We start from the raw sequence: 17,032 nt of genomic DNA, 5'->3' as shown, positions 1-17,032 counted from the left end.
TTTAAAAGACTTGAATCATGGAACTAACCCCCCAGTTCTGTGCTAAGGACAATGACACAGGTTTTTGGTTTTTCCCATAGGGTTTGGGATGGGGAGAGAGGACAGCGAGTTTTCTTACTAAACCAGTGTTTAAAACATGGATTACACCTGCAAATGAGCAATTATATTGATGCATTTTATCACATGCCCTGTTTCAGATGTCCTCCAGGAGCCCAAACCCGAAGATATAGTCGCAGTGCAGAAAGCCAAAACGTTGTACAGGTCTTGTGTCAATGAGAGTAAGTGCCCTTCCTTTTGATTTCATTAAGAGTGTGCAATTATTGGTGCCAAAATATGCATAGACTTCACATTGAATTAATTTTCATTGTTTTCAAAAGCTGCTATTGATAGGAGAGGTGGGCAGCCTCTGCTCAAACTGTTACCAGATATTTATGGGTGGCCCGTAGCAACAGAAAACTGGGAACAAACATACGGTAAGGCCATTTTCCTTCTTTCTTTAAACAAACAATTTCCACATGAAATCTATTATGATGTCATTAATGAACTAAAGCATCTAAAGATATGTTTCTCTTTTCGTTGCTTTAGGTGCATCTTGGACAGCTGAGAAATCTATTGCACAATTGAATTCTAAATATGGGAAAAAAGTCCTCATTAATTTTTTTATTGGCACTGATGATAAGAACTCCACACACCATATAATTCATGTAAGTTTGTGTAGCAGACAGCCAGAGTTATCTTTAAATTGCAATAAAACTTCCAGGTGCACTGTTGTTATTAGTATTTAGAAATGCTGTGTGTTCTCGTTTTGACTGCCTCTACATAGGGGTCAGAAATTCACACTGTCACTGACAGCTGGCGTTGGAATTTGGAAAGTATTTTTTAATGCCATGTTTCCAACATTCACCTCTCACTTCTGCTACCTGTTTTAAATACCTCTCCCTTCATAAAATGACAGAGGAGGCCCCAGGCTCCTCCCACTGAGAAGAGCCCCTGATTTCTTTGCATGTTTCATGGAAAGAGCATGCTTTGGTTTACATACACAGTGCAGGTCTGGAAGCCAAAAATGCCTCATTGCTTTCAAAAACAATGTAGACTGTGAACACACTTTTGGTTCTCACTGAAGAATATCTGTACTTTTTTTCTCAAGTAAACGAAATGTTATTCTTTTTAAATGGCTTTATTGGATTGTTAAGAGGGATACTATTCATTTTAGGAGTTGCCTAAAAGAGGAAGGAGCAGGGCCCTTCATGTGGAGGTGCCTTTTGGCTATTTCTATAACATTCCTTTGAGGTGGGTTTTTCTTGTACTGGTTGATGTGCCTCTGAACCCCTGTGTGCCTCCTGGGGTTCTCACTTGAACCCGTAAGGGCTCTGATGTGCCCGAGTACCCATTTTACCACGTGGTGCACAGGGAGCTGTGGGCAGGTGTGTGCCCAGCTCTCTCTTCCGTGGGCTCCTGGAGTGGGCAGATGCACTGGAACCGCACTGGGTCTCCTCCCGCCTGCCTGCTGTGCCTCTGCCTGCTGCAGTCCTGAGCAGAACAGCTGTGGGGAGGGCGGAAGGAGTCTTACCTGTCCCTCTGTGTAGAGGAGCTGGTGGAGCTTCTGCAAAATTCACACCAGCTGAAGATTCTAGAGTTGCCCTCGAGGTTGTCCCCGCCCCCACCCCACCTGCTCGCCAAATAATCCTAAAGGGTATGAGTGGGTCCCAACCAAGGGTGGGAACAGAACTGTCTCCCAGTGAGGGTGCAGAGTGTCAGAGGCTGGGAAGACCTGCGCGTGTATGATTCAGGAACTCCTTGGCCCTGTACCTTCTGCTCTGAATTTAGGAAGCCTTCTCAGCAAACTTTCTGTTTAAGTACTCTTCAGTCTCCCTCGCATACCCACAGCCAGTCCTCCAGACTGTCTAACTCCCCCTGCGTCTAACACCGTGAGCAGTGGGAAAGCTGTCTCCCAACAAGGCCTGTACTGGGTTCTGACCCTCACCCTCATAAGCAGCCAGACAACTGGTATTACACGCACATCAACAGGCAGGCTTGTAGTTTGTCCAGCTGTTTCCTATCTGCTGAGTGATATGTTTGCCTTGGTGTGTGTTTTACAGTTCGACCAACCTCGACTTGGCCTCCCTTCCATGGACTACTATGAATGCACCGGAATCTACAAAGAGGTAAATAAAAGGAGGAGGAAACACAATCAGAAACAAACTAGAGAACCATCTGGAATAACCCTACAGATAATGAAAAGGACTAGAACCAAATTTAAACACCTCATGTTCTTTACTCAGGACACTTAAAATCACACATTGATAGTGAAACTACTTCTGACAGGACCAGGGATTCTATTGATGCAATGAAAGTCACCCTTCTAGAACATTCTCATTGGACTCTTCTGAGGACTGTGCAGTCAGGGGCATGCCCTCCTGACTAACTGGTCAGCTGGTTTGTGGACATCATGTCCCACTGTTAGCCTGCAGGACAGGCTGGGCATCCTGGGGAGCTTCCTACCTGCCTCCCAGCCCTGCCTCCTGGGGCTGCTGACCAGGTCCTGCATCACTGATGGCAGGAGCAGCAGGAGGCAAAGCTAGGAACGGAACGTTGTGTGTTCCTAGTTACCAGGGAAGAGGTTGGTCCTGCATACCTTCCTCATAATTCCACAATCCAGAAGGAAGTTAAGTTGGTCCTAGTGGGTCACAGTGTGATGGTTTAATTGAAGTTGCTTCTTATCTAAAATTATTAGCTAAATGTCTATGCCTGCCACTTATTTTGCCTAGTTATTTTTTTCACAGTCATCATAACTATTTTTTATGATATTACAATAACTAAGAGCAGTTTAGTCCATGACAAAAATGTTACAGATTTCAGATCACTTCACTGCCCATCCGCCTATAAATATCTAAAAGTTAATTCAAAGAATGGTCATTTTTAAGTTTCGTGTTTGATATGACTAACTTTCTGAGATTAGTGCAACCAAATGGTTGGGAATGACTGGACCATGCTGCTTCTGTCCCACAGAAAAAGGCACAGTGTAAAAAACATGTGGTTTTGGATTATACTGTATAAAAATTATTAAAATACGTCCCAGGTAAGCCTGATACATTAAGAAGTACTACTAGTAAGAAATTGTATTTTGCTTAATTAGGTATCTTTTTGAGTGGCGACACAACATTGAAATGAAGCAAAAGGTATGCAGTGTATTATATCAATGGCCACAATTAATAGTTCGAGAGTCCAGTAGTGTGGGAGATTTGAGTTGTTTAATTACTGTGTGGGTTGCAGCTATTGGCTCTAAGAGATGTCCAGCTGTTTCCTGTTTCGGATTTGAAAGAGATTAAGGGATTTGGGCTCATTATACTGTGTTACCATAATCATCAACTGAGATGCTTTTCATATTTAGGATTGCTCATATTTAGGATTGCGCTCTTATGAACATCAGTTGTTTCCAACCCAAAGACACTTATTTTTTTTTCATATTTTTACATTTCTGATATCCAGGTACACCTGGCAGCCAAGGTGGTAAAGTTTCTTTTTTTTTTTTATTTTTAAAGAGATGTTATTGAGGTGGCAGTGCATTTTATATTTAGTGTCATTCCACAGCCTAGGTCAGAGTGCAGACTGGGGCCTGATCTGATATGGAGGCATTTTGTTTAACCTGCAGGGTTTGCTTTGTTTTATTTCTTATTTTGGGGGTAGTTGTCAGTTGTTTACGAAGTCAGAAGATTTTACTTGCTTGTACTTGATAATTTCAAGTGGAAGGAGTGGAACCCTCAGCTTGCGCTCTCAAGTGACAGTGACAGGGCAGAGCCGTGCTGCCGCGGCTCCCTTCAGACAAAGCCTTTATTCTCCAGTTCTAGATGCTCATTGACACTCATGAACTTGCGGGTCCCTGGAGATACTTAGCTTTGCTTAATACTTGAGTCTTAGCTATGCTGTAATAATAAAGACTCAAAAATACAGTAGTTCAAGCAGGAATGAAGATTATTTCTGTCTTCTGCTCCAGTCCAGAAGCAGGCAGTCAGCACAGGGGAGCGGGCAAGCTCTGCATCAAGAGAAGTTCTGTGACCAGCTTTCTTTGACACCATGACTTGCACATAGCTCACCTGGTGTTTCATGTCCCTCTGTTTGGTCACAATTGGTTCACCAAGGCTGTGTTTACACTTCAGGCCACAGGAAAAATAAAAAAAAGGAATGGGGTAGAGAGTTTCCTTTAAAGTTGCATACTTTCCATTCTGTAGCACATTGCCCGTGGCTCCAGCTAAATGTAAAGGAGCCGGAAATGTCATCTTGCTATGTTAAGACCTGATTGGATTTACTTCCATTTTTTAATGCTATTGTAAAATGTTTTCTTAATTTATTTTATAGATATCTCATTTTTTGTGTATAGGAATGCTAACAGATTTTTTTGTGTTGATTTTTATAATTATTATTAGTTCTGAAAGTTTTTGGTTGAGTCTTCAGGGTTTTCTGTATGTGAGATTAACAGAGACAGTTTCACTTCTTCCCTTCCTATGCAGATGCCATTTATTTCTTTTTCTTATCTAATTGCTTTGGTTAGGACTTCTAGGACTATGTTGTTTGTAAGTGGCTTTCTCTTTACAGAAGGAACAAAGAGCCATGAGTGAATTAGTCTCTTTTCTCTTGTAGTTTTATTCTGGATTCTACAACTTCCCTATAATTCTATGGAGAAAATGGCCAAGTATCATCTATCTATCTGATCAAAAACCAAAAGAGACTATATTATATCCAAGGACTTCTAGGACTATGTTGTATCCAAGTGGGGCATCCTTGTCTTGTATCTGATTTTAGGTGGGAAAGCTTTCGATTTTTCACCATTGAGCATGACGTTAACTGTGGGCTTGTTATATAGGGCCTTTGCTGTACTGAAGTACATTCTTTATGTACTTATGATTTTAGAGTGTTTTTTATGGTGAACGTATATTGGGTTTTTGTCAAGTGCTTTTTCTGAATCTATGGAGGGATTGTGTTGGTTTTGCTCTTCATTTTGTTAATATGGTGTGGCATATTTATTGATTTATGTCTATTGAATCATTCTTGCGTCCCTGGGATAATCCAGTTGATCATGGTGACTGGTCTTTTTAAGGTGTTGTTGAATTCGCTTTGCTACTATTTTGTGGATACATCAAAACTAAGATATTTTCTTTTCTATTCCCTGAGTGCCCTAAAATTTTAGATAGATTGTCCAATAATAGAAATGTGAACTTTTGGTTTTTGATCAGATAGAGATGATATGTGGCCATTTTCTCCCTAGAAGTAGAGGGAAGTTGTAGAATCTAGAATAAAAGTATAAGAGAAAAAGAGACTACCCATGGCTCTTTGTTCCCTCTGTAAAGAGAAAGCTAACATAGTTGGACAGGACTAAAAGTACAAGGGCAGCAGATATTTAAAAAGAACAGTAGAAATCTCAAATCACTTGTTCATCTTTGTGAATGGTCATTTGCCTTCTTGTCCAGAATCAGTTCAAAATACCAGTTTGTAAAAAGGTCTACATGCAACTTTCCAAACATGTTATAAGCCTTAGAAGTTCTTGTATGAATCTCCTGGTTCTTTCTGATAACTTGATGGAACCCCAGACAGTCCCCATGCTATTCCAAGGTGCATCTTCTCAGGTTCTGTGATTCTCCTTCCCTAGAGTCCTGCTTGGGTTCAGGCTTTTTCTCATTTCTTTCTTTTTTTTTTTTTTTTTTTTTTTTTGTGATGCTGAGGATTGAACCTAGGGCCTTGTGCATGAGCTTTTTCTCATTTCCAAACAGAGGGGTGCCAAATGATTGTGCCCTTGCAGTTCCTCTGTGGGGAGCGAGTCTCTCTGCTGGGAAGCTGGATGCTGCTCAACATGCTACTCAAACCAGGAAGTACCCAAGACTTTTTGATAGGAAACATATCTTCCCTGCTTGATATTCCTGTGTTCCCCTGACACACTTCCCGTGCAACACTTAAGTATCTCCCAGCCTCAGTGGCTAAGAATAGCATTGTTCTAGGATTTCCCAGTTACTTCCCTATATAGGTTTTCTTCCTAGGAAAGGAAAGACAGAAAATTAGTAAGACCTGGGGTACTTTGAACAGAGTCTCTGGAAGTAAAACCCCTGGTCCACAGGTACTTGGCTCACTAAGGTACTTAGATATCAGCCAGTCAGACTGGAGGGCTTCCTCTTCCTCCCTGGGTCTTACTATCAATTATTAGCAACCATACTAAATTTTGAAGCATAGCAATCAAATGACACTGCTCTCTTCTTCTCTGGTAACTCTAACAAACATCAACTTTTTTTTTTTTTCCCAGGGAGGCTTCCCCTTTAGAAGTAAAAAGCCAGTTTATAAATCCCATTGCCTGGTCCTGTAGAATGGAGATAGTTCTGATTAGAGTAGCAATCTATGGTGTTAATATTAGTAAATATCTCATTAAGAGTAGGAGATTTAACTCCCTACAAGATTGCTATTATATGGATTTTACCTAACATTTTAAAACCAATTACCCCTTTGAAACTGTTTTTATAAGTGCTGGGATATGCTGGAGTTTTTTTTATTTTGTTTTGTTTAAGGAAGGGCTACATAGATATTTTGGTGGATTCTTTTTTAACCAAAGTATCACTGACTATCTTTATCAGAAACTGACTGAGGCCTGTCATCACGACCACTGACTCTGGCCTGTGTCCTGACAACTAAATACTCTCTCAGTCATTTAAAAAAAAAAAGAAAAGAAAAGAAAGAAAAATTCAATTTTTAAAATAACCTGGCCAGTGTACTATTAAATGTTTAAATATGGGCTAATACTTTCTCCCCATATCACGGCAATTAAAATTCTTTGGCCCTTTCCCTATCCCAGCATCTTAAGAAAGAAAACTAAAACTTTATGGCAGAATCATGTCTTGTAAAAAGGATTTAATTGCAGTGGTATGCTTATTTCTGACAACTATGAGATAATTCCAGAAGCCAGGAAAGATAATCAAAATGCTAAGACATAGGTTCAAATCAGTCACAGTGGAGTAGGTAAAGGAGGAGAGAGTATTCCACAGAGCTGGGTGAGTACTCATCCAAGAAGGGAGTGAGACCCTATCAACCAGCTTCCTGAGAAACTGTCCCAGTTCTGCAGGCCAGAAGCATGGTCCAGAGTTCTAGAGCTTGCCTTACACCCAAGTCCCAGGGTCTTTAAATACATCTGGGAAGATAAAGATATTGAAGTAGAAGCAACAAAGCACTCAGGAGGATCCTGTTATTGTTTGCTCACCTCATTAACAAAAAAGCATCTCATATAGTAAAGAAAATCTCGGTACATTGATATTGGAAAATTCACATTACCATCTCCTTCATAGCCAGTAGTGATTCCCTGCTGAAGGCAGATGGATTTGTGTGCTTTGAAATACAGTTAATTCAAAGCACTGTGTGTTTATACTTTGGAATAAGTTGGTCCCATGAGTTGTGAAGTCAGACATACTTATTTACTCCCAAGCAAAACAAGAGTTCTGATTACCTTTTAATAGGAAAAGAATGGAGTTATCAAGAAGATATATAAAATTATCTTTTTATTCCTGTTACCTTAGTGACTAGGTTTTTAATACAGATTCACAGCTGAAAGCTAGTTTATGCTATTGAGTAGCTGGGTGATAGATGAGAGGCTAGGCAGAGTCCTAGATAATTACAGCGCATTCATGAAAGGAAAGGGCTCCTCTCCACAGGGATAAAGATCATAGGCAGGCAGTATCTAAACCTCTTGACTTCCACACTGATAATAATACATTTTGCTTAATATTCTCTCCCTCCCCCCACCCCTCTCTCTCTCTTTCCCCATACTGGGATTGAACTCAGGAACACTTAACCACTGAGTCACATCCCCAGCCCTTTTTATATTTTATTTAGAGACAGGGTCTCGCTGAGTTGTTTAGAGCCTCGCTACATTACTGAGGCTGGCTTTGAACTCATGATCCTCCAGTCTTAGCCTCCTGACCTGCTAAGACTACAAGTATGCACCGCTGTGCCCAGCTCATTTTGCTTAACCCTTGTTTGACAAATATTTTTATCTCCCTATTGGTTTTAGGTTGATATTGAACTACTATCAATTTAGATGTGTCTTCACGCTGATGAGCAACATGAGGATTCCTCTTTTTTTGTTGTTATTTACTTTTTATTTAACTTTATTATACATTTTTTTTTACAAATTACACGCATGTATTATATAATGTGTATATTATAAAAACATCAAAAAGGAAACTGTATAAGCATGAGATAACTGTGGAATAATAATTTTAAGACAGTTTTTATTTTGTGTATTGATATAAAACATTTTTTCTTCCTAAAATTATTATTAAAATTTTCAGTAAAAACATGTTTGGGTATTTTTAATATTCTTTTAAGTTTTTTTAAATTTTTTTGTAGTCTGGTTTTATGTCCACTGTGTTTCAATTCTGGGTTCTCTTCACACCATTTCTTCCACAGTGGCAGGACATTTTGACCTTCAGATCAAGTGTCCCTCTTATAGCACCAACTTTGTGAACAACCTTCCAGCTTTTGACCTTGATCCTATTTCAAATGCCTGTGTAGTCTCTGTTAACTTCATGGTAAAGAATTCTTCTTTTTAAAATTTCCTTTAACTTCTTAGCAACTTCATAGTGACACCATCCAATGATATTTTCTCCATTAATGAATTCAATAAGATCCTTCACCCAGGTGGTTTTAATTGGGTCAGTGATGCCACCATCTTTAATTTTCTTGATACAAACATAGCCGACACCATTATCTGTAATGGTGAGCCCAAGTGAATGCTCAGATTTATACATGCTCACTTCTGTTTTTAGTCCTTTCACATGAGCAAATATGAAATCTCCAAGACCTAATTGCCCTCATAGGAGTTTTTTCCATGTCAATTTTAGGTGTGTTTAAAGTACAGTCTAGGGCTGGGGATGTGGCTCAAGCGGTAGCGCGCTCGCCTGGCATGCGTGCGACCCGGGTTCGATCCTCAGCACCACATACCAACAAAGATGTTGTGTCCGCCGAGAACTAAAAAATAAATATTAAAAATTCTCTCTCTCTCTCTCTCTCTCTCTCTCACTCTCTCCTCTCTCACTCTCTCTTTAAAAAAAATAAATAAATAAAGTACAGTCTAAGGTGGTTTCAGAGGTTCAGTCCATGGTCAGCTGATTCCACAACTCTGGTGGAGGCAGAACAACATGGCGGAAGGGCATGGTGGTAGAGAGCAGCTCAGGACATGACAGTCAGGCAGCAGAGGTTCCTCTTTCACTTCTGATTGAATAGTAGGAATATAAAACCCTCTCAAAACTGAAAAGGTGAAGCACCTCATGGCACACACGTTAGCCTTCCCCCAGGTACCCGGTCTTGGAATATAGGAGGCTTGGCCCAGCCCCAAGTGTATGGTGTGTTTTTCTTGGTAATATTTGCCTGCTTTACCAGAAGAAAAGCTGGTGCCAGGGAGTTCAGTTTTGAGTAATTTTTAAACAAGATGAGATCATGCTTTATTTTAATTGCTGATAGCTATAAATTACTTAGTCTTTCAAAGTGACACTTTATTACTTTGCTTTAAGCTCTAATTAAAAGACGCATCGACCTTCTAAGAATCTGTGCAGGTCATTTCTTCTGGCACTTAGGATAGGATTTCTATTTTACTGTGCTTTATCTGCTACCAAATATTAACATGAATTGAAAACCAGTTTTAACTGAAGAGTTATGATGAATATTTAGAAGTTTCTCTAGCAATTTGCTGTTTATTTCTTGCAGGCGTGTACAGCATATGTGGATTTTATGATTTCTGTGGCCAAATTGATTCGTCTGGAAGAAGGATTGCCTATTGATGAAAAGCAGATTTCTTCAGAAATGAATAGAGTTATGGAATTGGAAAAAGAAATTGCCAATGTAAAACACAGTTTTTTCCTGATATACTGAATAATGTCAAACCCCCCCCTTTTTTCTCTCCCCTATCATAGTTTAAGGGTAAAAGTGTAACTTTATAACCAAGTGATAAAAATGTTTACCATGGTGATGGATCATTGACTTCTAGAAGATCTTTGGAGCTATAGGATCTTATAATAAATTGGGTTCTCAGCATCCAAGAGACATGCTAGATTTGACAAATGGGAACAAGATGCACTTAATCATTATAAGTGGTTACATCAAGATCCTACCATCACAGTTAGACTATTAGATGCCCTGAGACTCAGATACATGCAAAGCTACATTAGTTTTCTCAACAATTTTATTACATTATAATTTAAAATAGTCTCCATCCATTTGCTAAGAAGTGCACATGCTCATGGTCAGTGTGGCACCACTGAGTTCAGACTGGCAGGCTGCCTCACCAAGGACCACCAGAGCAGCCAAGGAGCCACCGGATGTGTTTTTCTCTGGCCCCAGACATACTCCGCTCGTGGAGTCTGAGTTTGCACTTTCTTCTTGACAGTCCACTGAGGGACCCTGTGGTCCATGGGGCATTCAGGTTACTCATTGACCCCCTGCTCAGATTCTGTCTAAGACCACAGAGCTCAGTGACATTATAAACAACCACCTTCCACCCACAGGTGCCCACCAACCACTGCTGCCATCTGGCCTCATCAGAATCTTGGGTGAAGTTCTGGGAGGGCACTCTTGGCTTTCTGGGGCTACATGAAACCACAGACCCCTAATCAGAGACAGACTGCCTAGAAGCAGCAGCTGACATTGAACCACCGTCGTGAGGCATGAGGCATGACAGTGTGATCGGGGACATGTGGTTCTCTGCTGGGAACCGAATTGCTGGAGGAGAATAGTTTCCTGCCCTGGGATTTTACCACTTCCGCTTTCCCAGCCCATGTCCCCTTTTGACCAGCTTTGGCTCAGCAGTGGTAATTCTGTCACCTCAGAATTCTCTGGGACTGCATTTTTGCCCCGTTTTGAATTCTGAGGTTGGCATTGCGTCCTTGTCATCTTGAAGCAGTGCTCAGCACCCGTGCTGCCTGCAGGTGATGTTCAGTGACACTTGTTTTTGGTAAATGAGTAATAAGTTACCTACAGGGGACTTTGGAGCCATTGTCACTGAGGAATAATTCCCAGTTAAGCCTTCACCTTTTGTCCCTTTTCACTTAAATTTGCTTTTGCTCATTTTGACAACTAATCGGGAGTTAACTCTCATAATTTTTTTTCTCCTTTTTTGGAATCAATGGGAAAAAATAGGAAAAAAGTAGAGCACAGGACAAGTTGGGCAGGACGAGAAGACGGCCCAATAGCAGCCTGTGCTGCTGTTCCCCTCAGCTTGCGGCCTGGCTATGGGCTGTGCTAGGACTTTTCTGTCCCACTTGCTGCAACTTGTAGCCACTATGGCACTTTGGTTTTCTTGGCTAAATTTCAACTAGGGTACTGAGTGATAGGTTAGGGGTGAGAGGCAGAGTATCTGAGATCTCTCCCAAAAAGCCATAATATGAAACAATGCAGAGACCACTGAGCTGCCCATTAACCAGAGCCCACATACATCACCTGTATGGCTTGGGCAGTTAGCAAAATATTTTTGAAGAATTTTAAGCTTCATTTGCAACCAGATATCAATAATTGCCACTAACTATACACAAAATCTCTTAAGTTTGTTGTAAACAAAATAAATTACAAAACAAGTACAATATAGAAACCAAATCAAACTGTATGATACTTATATTTCTGTTTCTGTTATTCATAGTGATAGTTTTCTAAAGAAGTTCGTAGTTCTAAAACAATGATCAAAAATTATATCCACAGGCAACGTCTAAACCTGAAGATCGAAATGACCCCATGGCTCTCTATAACAAAATGACACTGGCCCAGGTGCAGAATAACTTTTCACTAGAGATCAATGGGAAGGTAAGTAGCAAATTTTATGTGCCCTCTTCCTGAACCATTTCCTAAAATTGAAACCTGCCATATAAAATACTATCTTTTTAGAATTTCGCTTATTTCTTATTGATTTGAAATAAACCGAACTCCAGAATGAATTTAGAGGACACCAGCCATTTTGAGTTTGTGATAGCACCTGAAGAAAGACTCTCTGAAGTCATAATTATATATTATTTGATGGCTTATTGCGTATTTATATTTAGTTAGAATGAATTTCAAAGGTAAAATTCCTCTCAAGGCAGGTAGGCAATAATAGTAGACACTGTGGTAGAAGAGGGTTTGGATAAAGTGAAGACCTCTCTGAGGGACCGCTATTGTCATTGATTGTTGGCTGGCAGACAGTAAAACGGGGAAGTCACAGGACTTTCCAGATTCCTGTCCAGCCACCATGGTGGAATTCAGAACAACGACAGAGAAGTAGAGGCAGAAATGAGAGGAGAATTGTCTCTCAGATTCTGCTTCTGGACAGCTATTGGCTTCCCCTGCTTAGCTCTCGTCCAGTCACCTCTCCCTGGGCTGGGCAGTGGCTCCTGCATCTTAGATGATGCACACAGATCGGACATGAGGTACACCCATGGAAACGTGGGAACTCCCACAGTTGGTGACAGAATTCCCTCAGGCACTGCTTCTCATAAATGAGGACTTTTTAAAGGGAGTAATGTACTGAGTTTGACATTTTGTATGTAGAACTTTTAATACAATGTGTTTGGTGGTATGTTTTGTGGAAGTCACAAATACAGAACAGCACCCTAAGTTACTAAGTGTGTGCAGAGCGAAGGGTCCGAGATACTGACCATCTTAGGCATGCTCAACTTGCCATTTAAAGAATGTTAGGTTCCATCTCTTGGCAACTCTCAACTTAGCTTCTGGAACATACTAACCACATGTTCAAGGGCCTGACGTGAATAGCGTGAAACCTGCCCTTCTATTGGGCTCCATAGCATCCCATACCTCTGCTCTAAGCATGTTTTCATTTGCAGCAGGATCTCTACACAGGTGCATTACTGTGTTGCAAGGACCTGTTTATTAATACCCACTTTTTACATTTTTATGAGTGCATTGTAGTTACACATAATACTGAGATTCATTTTGACATAACCATACCTGTATGGAGTACAAAGACAAAACACACTATACATCTTTCTGTATTTGCATAAACTGAAGTTTTAGTTTGAAAGCTATGTTTTCTTTTCCTTCTATTTTCTGATTGTTTTTTCTGTGAGCATTGTGTCTGGTCTTTAGTGGGCGGTTGAATTCTGCTATCTAAATAATCAGGGTATAGAACTAATTTTTATTCAAAAGCTGATCAAAACAACTGAGGAAATATCCCAAACAAATGACAGACTGGCCATTGTGATAATTACGTGATGATGCGGCTGACACCCCTCCATATCTGAGTGTCTGACTATAATGGGATCTCGGAGCCCAGAAGAGAAATGCATGATCACTGAATGTTCTGTGTTTGCTTTTCTTCCAGCCTTTCAGCTGGTCAGATTTCACAAACGAAATCATGTCAACTGTGAATATTAGTATTCCAAATGAGGAAGATGTGGTTGTTTATGCTCCAGAATATTTAACCAAACTTAAGCCTATTCTTACCAAATATTCTGCCAGGTAGGTATGTCAGGGTGCTGCACCCTCAAAGTTTGCATTTCATATCACTATGTAGAAGCTCTGCGGCCTCATCTTTTCTGTTGCTGGGTGGTGGGTTTTTTTATACAGAGATCTTCAAAATTTAATGTCCTGGAGGTTCATAATGGATCTTGTAAGCAGCCTCAACCGAACCTACAAGGAGTCAAGAAATGCTTTCCGCAAGGTGAAGAAAAAAATCTCTCTTTTCTTAAGACTTAAAGCATAAAGAGCTCTTGGTATTGAAGGCTTGATGTGTCCACTGCTAGGATGTGGTGATCACTGCCAAGTGACAAGCTGCCAGGTCTTGGTGATTGTATTGAGGATGCGATGGCTAGGAAGAGGTTGGTCTTCCTGGACTTTGTCAGTCCTATGACATGGTGGTCACTTGGCCCTGAAAGGCATTAACTGTGATTATGTGAGCAGTTCAGGGAAGACTGTGGCATCGGTGTCAGTTGTGGTTGTGCTAGAAGCTGTTGCAGGGGTGCCTTCTTGAGTCACTTCTTTTCAAGTGCCCCTGGACATTAGCTCAGATGCACTTCCTTGATGTGGACAGTCCAGTGACACTATACCTAGCTAGAACTAGAACTCAAAAGCTTTTCTGAGGCTATACCTACGTTATGTAAAGAAAGGGACATCATTTCAATTCTGTTGCCAGGAGAGCGGGCAGTAGGGATTGAGGAAGGCGAAATTCTAGAAGATATATTGGTTGGTGCAAAAAATAAATAAAACTCTGAAAGTTCTAGTTTTTACCCTTAAAAAGATAATATAGTCACACATGTTTCAAATTCAAGAATACAAACTAGTATTGTGCTCAATTTCCCTTACCTAGGTGAATCCCCTTATTGATACTTCAATTTATATACACACACAGATTTTCTTAAGTACTAGAAGCTCAGATAAACCATTAAAAAGCAGAAATGCGTTTTCTTGGGTATAAGATCTCCCCTGTTACATCCATTGAACATTTCTTCCCGTTTATGTTTATGCAGTGGAGACGTGATGTATATTTTCCCCTAAAGCTCTCTAGAAGGATATTAACTTATAATAGCCAAAAGTTCTGCTGGGACATGCCTCTGGAAATATACCTTGTTCTCAGATCACTTTAAGTGAACGTTCCAGTGGGACTGCACTCAATGGTGGGCTAGGGACACCAGCCTTGTGGGCAGTGAGCACTGTGGCCAGAAGTCACCTGGGGCATGGAAGGTAGAGGCATGTGCAGCCTGTGCACCGGCCCTCAGCTCCTGGTTAAGGGACATTTTCTTTTTCTCTCTTCTAGGCCATTTATGGCACAACAGCCGAAACCGCCACCTGGAGACGCTGCGCAAACTATGTCAACGGGAATATGGAAAACGCGGTGGGAAGGCTGTATGTGGAGGCAGCGTTTGCTGGGGAGAGTAAGCATGTGGTAAGGCTTTTGGGACAGTCACCACCAGCTACAGTGCTCCGTCAGCCTGCCCGCATGGTGGGCAGTCACCACTGTCCAAAGCACAGCTAGAATTTTACTGACTTGCCAGAGAAGCTCTGAATCCCACTAGGTCCCTGTTTCCTAATGAATCTCTTCCTCTGTCCCCCAGGAGTCTGGTTATGTGCCTGGCCCTGTACTGTCCAGTTCAACACCACAGTCTGTTTTCCAGATTTGAGTGTTTAGCGTAGCTGTCACGTTCTACCCACAGTCATTTATGAACTCTGCCAAGACCAACAAGGACCAAGATCTAGGGCTCTCTTAAACACATAGGAAGTAAGCCAGAGTGGGTTGGAAGTATAAGAACTTCACCCCTTTGTTTCTGGAATGAAGACAGTAGAACTTAATGCTGTGTTGGCAGAATTCGTTGAAATGCTACTTCAAACGCTTAACTAAACCACTGATGGCAGTGACAGCTAACGTTTTGTTAGTTCTTGTAATGACAGTGGGAACCATTACATGTGGAAGATTTTTTCAATCAATGTTCGTGTTAATATCTATGTAATCAGGAATATTAGTAGCAATATTGCTTTGAAATATAATGATCCCACATATACATCTGTCCGCATCATAGTTTGTCTGTAAATGTGTATGTTTTGATGCATCAGGTCATATCAAGACAGTGTGTAGCTCTGTTTTTTTTTTTTTTATTTGTGTTATGGGAGCGGGGGCTGCAGCTCTGTGGTACAACACCTGCTTAGCATGTGCAAGGCCCCTAAGTTTGATCCCCAGCATCACAAAACAACAAATGACAAAAAATACCCATGTTACAAAGGATGAATTAATGGCTTAAATTTGGCTTCTGTTCTTTGGATCTGAGGTTGAGGATTTGATTGCACAGATCCGGGAAGTGTTTATTCAGACTTTAGATGACCTCACTTGGATGGATGCTGAAACGAAAAAGAGAGCTGAAGAAAAGGTAAGATCAAGAAGAACCGGCAGAGAGAAAGTTCTGTGCAGGGAAAGGGGAACCCTAGACACAGTCAGGAAAAGACATGATCGTAGATTGCACGAGGGAACCACAGGCTCCTCCAAGAGGCAGCGTCTCCAGGAACGGCGCTCACGGCAGAGACATTTGTCCTGTGATTTTCATCTTTTATCTCTGCAGCCAACAACAGCCATGCCTACCTCGTTTAAAACTTTAAACCGAAGCACTGACATTTCCCTTTCCTATAAGGGGGATTTGGGAAAATATGTAGAGCAAATAAAGAATTAAAGGATAATATTTCAGTGGCTCATATGTTTTATCCTCCTATAAAACATGACCTGAAATGTTCCTACCAATCAATGGCTCAATGACATTCTTCAAAATGTCCCATTACAGTATGATGTGTAAATTTCCAGTTAAACTTTTTTGCATGAGCTACACAGGAGGAAATACTATGTTCCTGATCAAGATAATGAAATGTGGTGCATTATTCACCTGTTTTACCATCTGCAGTTAAAGGCATATCAAAGAAACCTTTTTATAATTATTCTGGTTTACCCTTCAGATGCAGCTTTTCCTGGAAGTTGTAATATCTTGCGTAAGAATAAATCACCAGATTCCTAAGGAATTCTAGGCTTGAGTTTACTGTGATCATTTGTCTTTATCACTAAAAAATCTAGGGGGGGTTGGGACCTGTAAAAATCCCAACCTGCCTCCAGAGCAACGTCCACTTGCTCGAGTATTCCCCTGCAGTTAGAGTAGGAAGAGCAGGCCTTTCTTGGAACTGATATTGGAGTCCATAAAAAACCTACTGCAATCCACCTCTGGTCCTAGTTCTCTTTCAAAATTAAGTCACATGGAAGTAGTATTCGTTTTCAGCTCTCTCAGGAGTCCTGGGTGGGATAAGCCCATGGAGTAGGCCGACAGTGCATCTATCTTCCCATCACCAGTCCCTCTGGCTGTGCTGGTTCTTTGATGACTTAGCTCTCTATGATGTGATTCTTTTTGAGATAACCAGTTGGGATTGTTCTAGATCAGCATTTCCAAAATGGTGTCACTAAACACTGGACTTACCCCTTGTTCCACCAGAGACCAGTGGTCCAAAGAGTTTAGGAAATGCTCCTACGGATGGCTTCCCCTGTTAGGTGTGTGCTTCT

At 40.9% G+C, this 17,032-nt stretch overlaps 1 protein-coding gene across 3 annotated transcripts in view; it reads left to right on the top strand.

The window, feature by feature from the left end:
* Positions 1 to 17,032, top strand: part of MME (membrane metalloendopeptidase) — an 82,039-nt gene that overhangs the window by 33,618 nt on the left and 31,389 nt on the right. For all 3 annotated transcript variants that reach the window (XM_081301717.1, XM_081301719.1, XM_081301718.1), the window contains exons 5-14: positions 198 to 278; positions 378 to 473; positions 586 to 704; positions 2,100 to 2,165; positions 9,736 to 9,870; positions 11,719 to 11,820; positions 13,331 to 13,467; positions 13,576 to 13,669; positions 14,762 to 14,890; positions 15,768 to 15,866. In XM_081301717.1, the coding sequence (XP_081157843.1) occupies positions 198 to 278; positions 378 to 473; positions 586 to 704; positions 2,100 to 2,165; positions 9,736 to 9,870; positions 11,719 to 11,820; positions 13,331 to 13,467; positions 13,576 to 13,669; positions 14,762 to 14,890; positions 15,768 to 15,866 (1,058 nt within the window). The remainder of the gene's footprint in view (positions 1 to 197; positions 279 to 377; positions 474 to 585; positions 705 to 2,099; positions 2,166 to 9,735; positions 9,871 to 11,718; positions 11,821 to 13,330; positions 13,468 to 13,575; positions 13,670 to 14,761; positions 14,891 to 15,767; positions 15,867 to 17,032) is intronic.

This window comes from Spermophilus citellus (genome assembly GCF_964194105.1).
Source record: "Spermophilus citellus genome assembly, chromosome: 7".
NCBI lineage: Eukaryota > Metazoa > Chordata > Mammalia > Rodentia > Sciuridae > Spermophilus > Spermophilus citellus.
The sequence above is the reverse complement of the archived record's forward strand: the minus strand, read 5'-3'. Positions and strand labels throughout refer to the sequence as shown.